At 40.7% G+C, this 9,947-nt stretch overlaps 1 protein-coding gene across 1 annotated transcript in view; it reads right to left on the reverse strand.

Annotated features, from left to right (window-relative positions):
* The window catches only part of adgb (androglobin), a 94,659-nt gene extending 90,062 nt beyond the window's left edge, over nt 1–4,597 (reverse strand). Inside the window, exons 1-2 of the mRNA XM_038968025.1 lie at nt 4,518–4,597; nt 2,688–2,847 (exon numbers count right to left, since the gene is read on the reverse strand). Coding sequence (XP_038823953.1) covers nt 2,688–2,847; nt 4,518–4,597 — 240 coding nt within the window. The remainder of the gene's footprint in view (nt 1–2,687; nt 2,848–4,517) is intronic.
* Between the last annotated feature and the right edge of the window lie 5,350 nt (nt 4,598–9,947).

Raw genomic sequence — 9,947 nt, forward strand, 5'->3', positions numbered from 1 at the left:
CAAGCGAAGCGGCATTGAGTATGAAGGTAGGCCTTGAAATACATCCACAGGTACACCTCCAACTGACTCAAATTATGTAAATTAGCCTATCAGAAGCTTCTAAAGCCATGACATAATTTTCTGGAATTTTCCAAGCAGTGTAAAGGCACAGTCAACTTAGTGTATGTAAACTGGAACCCACTGGAATTGTGATACAGTAAATTATACAGTGAAATAATCTGTCTGTAAACAATTGTTGGAAAAATTACTTGTGTCATGCACAAAGTAGATGTACTAACCGACTTGCCAAAACTATAGTTTGTTAACAAGAAATGTGTGGATTGGTTGAAAAACTAGTTTTAATGACTCTAACCTAAGTGTATGTAAACTTCCAACTTCAACTGTACACTACCGGTCAAAGGTTTAAGAACACATACTTATTCAAGGGTTTTTCTTTATTTTTACTATTGTCTACATTGTAGAATAGCAGTGAGGACATCAAAACTATGAAAAAACACATATGGAATAATGTAGTAACCAAAAAAGTGTTAAACAAATCAAAATGTATTTTGTATTTGAGATTCTTCAAATAGCCACCCTTTGCCCTGATGATAGCTTTGCACAGCCTTTGATTCCATATGTGTTACTTCATAGTTTTAATGTCTTCAATATTATTCTACAATGTAGAAAATAGTAAAAATAAAGAAAAACCCTTGGTAGGTGTGTCTAAAATTGACTGGTACTGTATATACAGTGCCTTCGGAAAGTATTCAGACCCCTTGAATTTTTCCACATTTTGTTACGTTAACGCCTTATTCTAAAATTGAAGATAACTACAACTTGATTGGAGTCCACCTGTGGTAAATTCTATTGATTGGACATGACTTGGAAAGGCACATACCTGTCTATATAAGGTCTCACAGTTAACAGTGCATGTCAGAGCAAAAACCAAGCCCTGAGGTCGAAGGAATTGCCCGTAGAGCGCCGAGACAGGATTGTGTCGAGGCACAGATCTGGAGAAAGATACCAAGAACACAGTTGCCTTCATCATTCTTAAATGGAAGAAGTTTCGAACCGCCAAGATTCTTCCTAGAGCTGGCTGCCAGGCCAAAATGAGCAATCGAGGGAGAAGGGTCAGGGAGGTGACCAAGAACCCGAAGGTCATTCTGACAGAGCTCTAGAGTTCCTCTGTGGAGATGTGAGAACCTTCCTGAAGTACAACCCTCTCTGTAGCACTCCACCAATCAGGCCTTTATGGTAGTGGCCAGACGGAAGCCACTCCTCAGTAAAAGGCACATGACAGCCCACTTGGAGTTTGCCAAAAAGTACCTAAAGAATATTAGACCATGAGAGACAATACTCTCTGGTCTGATGAAACCAAAATTGAACTATTTGGCCTCAATGTTGAATGTCACGTCTGGAGGAAACCTGCCACCACCCCTACGGTGAAGCATGGTGGTGGCAGCATCATGCTGTGGGGATGTTTTTCAGCGGCAGGGACAGGGATACTAGTCATTATCGAGGCAAAGATGAACGGAGCAAAGTACAGAGTTCCTTGATGAAAACCTTCTCCAGAGCATTCACTATCTCAGACTGGGGCGAAGGTTCACCTTCCAACAGGACAACGACCCTAAGCACACAGCCAAGACAACGCAGGAGTGGCTTCGGGACAAGTCTCTGAATTTCCTTGAATTGCACAGCCAGAGCCCAGACATGAACCCGATCGAACATCTCTGGAGACCTGAAAATAGCTGTGCAGCAACGCTCCCCATTCAACCTGACAGACCTTGAGAGGATCTGCAGAGAGGAATGTGAGAAACTCCCCAAATACAGGTGTGCCAAGCTTGTAGCGTTATACCCAAGAAGACTCTAGGCTGTAATCGCAGCCAAAGGTGCTTCAACAAAGTACTGATTAAAGGGTCTGAATACTTATGTAAATGTGATATTTCAGTTTATTTTTAAGATATTTGCAAACATTTCTAAAAACCTGTTTTTGCTATGTCATTATGGGGTATTGTATGTAGATTGATGAGGGGAAAAAACGATGTAATAAATGTTAGAATACGGCTGTAACGTAACAGCGTGGAAAAAGTCAAGGGGTCTGAAAACTTTCTGAATGTACTGTGTATGTGTATATATTTACAAAAATATATGGGGGATTGGAAATGATGCAGAAGTGTACATTGATGAAAGCTACAATCTATCTGCAGTTACCCCCAAAAAGAAAAAGAGCCAAAGAAACTCAGGTTCAAATCAAATCAAATGTATTTATATAGCCCTTCTTACATCAGCTGATATTGCAAAGTGCTGTACAGACACCCAGCCTAAAACCCCAAACAGCAAGCAATGCAGGTGTAGAAGCACGGTTGATGTTTATTATCATGAGTCTTGTCCTGGAGTGATTTTTGGCTATATTGTAAAAACTCAAACAAAAATGAGCTTGTTGGTCTTAATTTAAGGTTAGGGTTAGGCATTAGGGTTAGCAGCGTGGTTAACGTTAGGTTTTTAATCTGATTTTATGACTTTGAGGCTGTACCAGCTAGTACCCATTCTGCAGAGCTGCCTCCAGAACAAGATTCATGACAAAAAATGCTAACCTGCCAAAGAAACATGAGACACCGCAGGCTACAGTATCTATGAAATCAATCCATAGATGGATAGCCTAGATCCTATAGGAATTTCACTAGGCTCAATCCATCAATACTCACCAAAAATGGACTCTTCCCCATCTTTCCATCCTTAGCGCCCTTGGCCGCATCCCATTTCTCTGTGTTGACCTCTGCCTCACTCCACTCCGGCCAGATGGGGTAGCGGCATCTCCTCAGCTCTCCTGGGCCCTCTGAGGCACTAGCCACCAGGGACGATGCTCTGGGGTGTAACCACAAACAAGCATGATTCAGGTTTCACACCAATAAACAGGTGTGTGTTGTAGTGCCACACCAGCCATGCTGTGGTATCCATAAACCCAAGATGATATAAAATTGATGTCCAAATGTATCAATCCTGTTCAAGTAACTCCTCTCATCGCTAAAGTGATTTGTAGCAGCAGAGCATAGACCTCTAGTCACAGCGCTGTTTAGGCTATACATTTTCGTTGGTGGTGCTATCGACACAATCATGTACTGACTCCCTTTCTCATACTGTCAGTATTGGGATTGGGAGAGCCGCGGGCCAAGGATTTCAAAGCAGAACCCTGGCAAGTTGCCCAGTGTACAGCTTGTTCGTGAAACTCAGTGGTTGTGCGCTTTTGTAAAGTGAGAGCAGAGCAAGAGCCCTGAAGCTATAGATAATTAATGCCAGCTTGCAAGGCTAGCTACATAAATGTCCACAATAACAAGAAGAAGGGCTTATAGAACTAGCTAGCGAGTAGGATGGTGAAAATGGGCGTTTAAATCCTGAAGTGTTTAAAATTAGGAGACCTTAGCTACTTTTTTCTGGCTGAGGTTCAAATTTCGTGGGCTCAAGCAAAGTAGACAGAAGTGACACATCACGTAACGCAGTAGGCTACCTAGCCCCTGTCAGACTACTCCCTGGCCACGCTACATAATACTGTGTTCAAAACCAAGTGGGAAGGTGGTAAATACCAGTTGATGAAATCATATGCTTTGACCTTGGCTAAGGGCCAACGAGCGGCATCAACCCTAAACTAAAGATAAAGCTATCAGGCTTGCAAATAAATGATAGTGTTCAATAAACATATTAATAGATTGCATTTTAATAAATACTGTTTTGAGGACAGCCTAAGACCCCATTTTGATATCAATTTCTTTGTGCGACCCCACCATTTTTTTTTTAAATTGGGGCTATGACAGTCTATTACAAATCAGACTAACAGTATTTTTGACATTATTTCAATCTGAAGAAAATATGGTTTGAAGTAGCCCATTAAAAGACGTTATATAGCATAGTGCCTAAGAACAGCCCTTAGCCGTGGTATATTGGCCATATACCACACCTCCTGGGCCTTATTGCTAAATTATAAACTGGGTGGTCGAGTCCTGAATGCTGTTTGGCTGACAGCCGTGATATATCAAACCGTATATAACCAGGGTATGACAAATCAAGTATTTTTACTGCTCTAATTACGTTGGTAACCAGTTAATAATAGCAACAAGGCATCTCGGGGGTTTGTGGTATATGGCCAATTTACCACGGCTAAGGGCTATTACCAGGCACTCCATGTTGCGTAGTGCGTAAGAACAGCCCTTAGCCGTGGTATATTGACCATATACCACACCCCCTCAGGCCTTACTGCTTAAATATACTATAGAAAGCCCAGCAAAAATAATGGGGGGGGCATTATGATTGATTGACACCTGTCATTCCTTGCCAACAGGTTCACACATTAGCTAGCTAACGTTGCTGTGCACTTTGTAATTAGCTGAACAGCTACCTATGACAGTGATAACAACACATAACATGTAACACCATGGCAAATATAATTTGAAATCAGAGTATTTAAGTGTTGCTTGACATGATAAATAACGAACAGTAGGGCATAGATACTAGAGCAAGCTTGACCATCAAACCAATCTTACTCTTTATTTGGTGTCTGTCCTTGTGATGAAGTGACTCGGCTGGAGGACAACTCCTTTTTCTTTGGTGGAGCTTTTGACATTCCGGCTGTGTCGTAGACGTTGACTCACCTTAACTATTAGCTGAAATAAGTGACAGTGTTATCTAGCTACATGACTTGGGAGAGCACGTTTGTTTTTGCTGGAAGCTCAGCTGGAGAAAGTTTGCTTTGTTGCTAAGCGACAAATCCCCAGCCGCAGGATATCATGGGAGACCTCCGGCTCGAGCCTCCCAGGCCCCTAAGCCAGTCGGGTTATCAAAGATACAACCTACTGCTCTCACTGCACCAAGGATGTATATAGACCACTGTATATTTAAATCATTGCACTGCACCCGTCAAATGAACTGCATCTGCCCTCATTCACATCTTCATTATTATACCATTTAAAAAAATGTCTTTCTTCTCTTCTCTTTACCATGGAACTTTACTTGTTCCGGCAGGCAGGTAGCCGAGTGGTTAGAGCGTTGGGCCAGTTGCCAGATCAAATCCACGAGCTGACAAGGTAAAAATCTGTCGTTCTGCCCCTGAATAAGGCAGTCAACCCACTGTTCCTAGGCCGTCATTATAAATACGATTTTGTTCTTAACTGACTTGCCCTAGTTAAATAAAATAAAAATTCAAACACCGAGGAGAAAACCACAATAAACAAGGTTCAGGCTACATTGGAATGATCATATGAATTTGTTTTTCCTTCAATTCTGGATTTGGATCAGTTTTATGTATTCCACTTGTGTGTATGCCTCATCTTATTCTCCATTTACGTTTGGCTTATGCTGACTAAAATAATTGCACTGTTCAAACGAGAAGGACTGTTTCCTAGCTAGGTCTATATCTGGGTATTGTGATTAATGAGCTTAATTTGACTGTTGCTATTTCATAAATAAAACGTTAATTTGCTACTCAAATATATCCTACAACATCTATGCATTCAAAATATCCAAACAGCAGGGAATGTAGCCAAATGGACTTTTCATTAAGTGAATAACAAGTCAATTTGTATACATTAGGCTGGGTAGTATGTCCCAGGAAATACCACAGTGAAAAAGCTTGAATGCACTACTTTCATTCATCTGCTTACTCTGTCCTCATACAGTGCATTCTGAAAGTATTCAGTATTCCTTGACTTTTTCCACATTTTGTTAGGTTACAGCCTTATTCTAAAATGTATTAAATTGTTTTTTCCCGTCATCAATCTACACACAATACCCCATAATGACAAAGCAAATACAGGTTTTTAGACATTTTTGCAAATGTATTAAAAAGAAAAAAGATCACATTTACATAAGTATTCAGACCCTTTACTCAGTACTTTGTTGACGCACCTTTGGCAGCGATTACAGCCTCAAGTCTTCTTGGGTATGACGCTACACGCTTGGGACTTCTGTATTTGGGGAGTTTCTCACATTCTTCTCGGCAGATCCTCTCAAGCTCTGTCCGGTTGAATGGGGAGCGTTGCTGCACAGCTATTTTCAGGTCACTCCAGAGATGTATGAACGGGTTCATGTCTGGGCTTTGGCTGGGCCACTCAAGGACATTCAGAGACTTATCCCAAAGCCACTCCTGCGTTCTGTTGGCTGTGGGCTTAGGGTCGTTGTCCTATTCGAAGATGAACCTTCGCCCCAGTCTGAGGTCCTGAGCGCTCTGGAGCAGGTTTTCATTAAGGATCTCTCTGTACTTTGCTCCGCTCATCATTCCTTTAGCCTCACTAGTCTCCCAGTCCCATTCGCTGAAAAACATGCCCACATGCTGCCACCACCATGCTTCACCGTAGGGATGGTGCCAGGTTTCCTCCAAACATGACGCTTGGCATTCAGGCCAAATAGTTCAATCTTGGTTTCATCAGACCAGAGAATCTTGTTTCACATGGTCTGAGAGTCCTTTAGGTGCCTTGGCAAACTCCAAGCGGGCTGTCGAGTGTCTTCCATCTGGAAACCCTACCATGAAGTATTAATTGGTGGAGTGCTACAGAGATGGTTGTCCTTCTGGAAGGTTCTCCCATCTCCACAGAGGAACTCTAGAGCTCTGTCAGAGTAACCAATGGGTTCTTGGTCACCTCCCTGACCAAGGCACCTTCTCCCCCGATTGCTCAGTTTGGCCGGGTGGCCAGCTCTAGGAAGAGTCTTGGTGGTTCCAAACTTCTTCCATTTAAGAATGATGGAGGCCATCATCTGTGCCTCGACACAATCCTGTCTTGGAGCTCTACGAACAATTCCTTCGACCACATGTCTTGGTTTTTATTCTGAAATGCACTGTCAACTGTGGGACCTTATATAGACAGGTATAAGTTGAAGTCGGAAGTTTTCATACACTTAGGTTGGAGTCATTAAAACTCGTTTTTCAACCACTCCACAAATTTCTTGTTAACAAACTATAGTTTTGGCATGTCGGTTAGGACATCTAGTTTGTGCATGACACAAGTAATTTTTCCAACAATTGTTTACAGACAGATTATTTTACTTATATCTCACTGTATCACAATTCCAGTGGGTCAGACGTTTACATACATTAAGTTGACTGTGCTATTAAACAGCTTGGAAATTCCAGAAAATTATGTCATGGCTTTAGAAGCTTCTGATAGGCTAATTGACATAATTTGAGTCAATTGGAGGTGTACCTGTGGATGTATTTCAAGGCCTACCACTCAGGAAGGAGACGTGTTCTGTCTCCTAGAGATGAACGTACTTTGTTGCGAAAAGTGCAAATCAATCCCAGAACAACAGCAAAGGACCTTGTGAAGATGCTGGAGGAAACAGGTACAAATGTATCTATATCCACAGTAAAACAAGTCCTATATCGACATAACCTGAAAGGCCGCTCAGCAAGGAAGAAGACACTGCTCCAAAACCGCCATAAAAAAGCCAGACTACGGTTTGCAGCTGCACATGGGGACAAAGATCGTACTTTTTGGAGAAATGTACTCTGGTCTGATGAAACAAAAATAGAACTGTTTGGCCATAATGACCATTGTTATGTTTGGAGGAAAAAGGGGGAGGCTTGCCAGCCGAAGAACACCATCCCAACCGTGAAGCACGGGGGTGGCAGCATCATGTTGTGGGGGTGCTTTGCTGCAGGAGGGACTGGTGCACATCACAAAATAGATGGCATCATGAGGAAGTAAAATTATATGGATATATTGAAGCAACATCTCATGATATCAGTCAGGAAGTTAAAGCTTGGTCGCAAATGGATCTTCCAAATGGACAATGACCCCAAGCATACTTCCAAAGTTGAGGCAAAATGGCTTAAGGACAACAAAGTCAAGGTATTGGAATGGCCATCACAAAGCCCTGACCTCAATCCTATAGAAAATGTGTGGACAGAACTGAAAAAGCGTGTGCGAGCAAAGAGGCCTACAAACCTGACTCAGTTACACCAGCTCTGTCAGGAGGAATGGGCCAAAATTCACCCAACTTATTGTGGGAAGCTTGTGGAAGGCTACCCGCAACGTTTGACCCAAGTTAAACAATTTAAAGGCAATGCTACCAAATACTAATTGAGTGTATGTAAACTTTTGACCCACTGGGAATGTGATGAAAGAAATAAAAGCTGAAATAAATAATTCTCTCTACTATTATTCTGACATTTCACATTCTTAAAATAAAGTGGTGATCCTAACTGACCTAAAACAGGGATATTTTTACTCGGATTAAATGTCAGGAATTGTTAAAAACGGAGTTTAAATGTATTTGGCTAAGGTGTATGTAAACTTCCGACTTCAATTGTATGTGCCTTTCCAAATCATGCCCAATCAATTGAATTTACCACAGGTGGACTCCAGTCAAGTTGTAGAAACGTCTCAAGGATAGTCAATGGAAACAGGATGCACCTGAGCTCACTTTTTTAAAGTACATTTGTAATCTTTTCTAAAAACATGTTTTCACTATGTCATTATGGGGTATTGTGTGTAGATTTCTGAGGAAATGTTTTTCTTTAATCCATTTTAGAATAAGGCTGTAACGTAACAAAATGTGGAAAAGGTCAACGGGTCTGAATTCTTTCCGAAGGCACTGCCCAAGGACACTATACTAAGCCTACTAATGATAAAGACAATACTTATTATTATAATGATGATCATAATTATAATTGTAATAATAACAATAAGAAGGAGATCACGAATAAGGAGGGTATAAGAGCGAGAGCTGTGTGCATGTTATGTGTGACATAACATTATTATGTTATTATTATTATTATGTTATGTTGCTTTTACATTACAATATTATTTTGCTGCCTGTTTGGAAAAAAAGCTATTGTGTGTAGATTGATGAGGAAACATTTTTATTTAATCCATTTTAGAATAAGGTTGTAACGTAATAAAATGTTGAAAAAGTCAAAGGGTCTGAATACTTTTCGAATGAACTGTAATTAGCCAGGGCGACAAGTAGAGCACAAAACAATTTGACATAAACATTTGCGTTGATGAGTTTTATTGACAAGTCACAAAAAAATATATATATTATAATAATAATATTTATGCATTGATGAGAATGCTTTTAAAACAGGAATTGTTTGCTCAGTGGGAAATGAATATCAACTGTTGGAGTTTGTGACAGCAAATATGTGAGCTACAGTATTATGCAACGTGTCCTGGGATATCCTATGATCTTCTATGTAGAAGAAACCCTTAACATCTAATGACTCTTGCGTAGCTTGTGCGTGTCATAGAGTAAAACATGTGAGTGTTTGTGAGTCTTAGCTTTTCATAGAGAGGTCATAATAGTTTGTGGACTTCACAGACGTTTTTGTGAGACGAAAGGTTTTCGGGACACGCCCTTGTCTCACCAACACTGCTCTACCTCAGTCCCTTTAATCACACATACTAATGTTTGGTATCAGCGGATGCAGAGGAAATGGACAAATCCAATGCAACAGACCAGCACGAGGTTTTAAAGGGTTTAGAAGTTCAAAACGTGTCACGGTGGGACTGTAAGAGTTTAAGATTTACTGTTATTACACGAAATCAAGAGACACGGGAGTGTGTTTATTAGTATCAGACTGCTTGGCCTAATGTGGGGGTAGATCAGATGTAATATTGCAGATGGATTGTAGGTTCTATAAATCTCATTGTTTGCATAATTTCTAATCCCCTTTATTTCTTTTTTCTCTATACCTTTTCCCCCCTGCCATCCCTACCCTAATTGGAGTAAACTAATGGACAACAATACTTCTACTGCTACTTCCAGCTATTTCACTCACATCTACATTAACTGTAGTTAAATAATATATTCCCAATTTCTTCTTTCTTTAAGTACTGTACTGGATTTTCACCCAGGGAGACCAATCCACCATTCATTCTGACTTTAACTCCTACCCTACGAGGACCACACATTAACCCAACTTTCCCAGTATAATGCCATTTTGCTATTTTATTTTGCAATACATCCCTGAATTTTAC

The sequence above is a fragment of the Salvelinus namaycush genome, chromosome 29 (genome assembly GCF_016432855.1).
Source record: "Salvelinus namaycush isolate Seneca chromosome 29, SaNama_1.0, whole genome shotgun sequence".
Classification (NCBI taxonomy): Eukaryota; Metazoa; Chordata; class Actinopteri; order Salmoniformes; family Salmonidae; genus Salvelinus; species Salvelinus namaycush.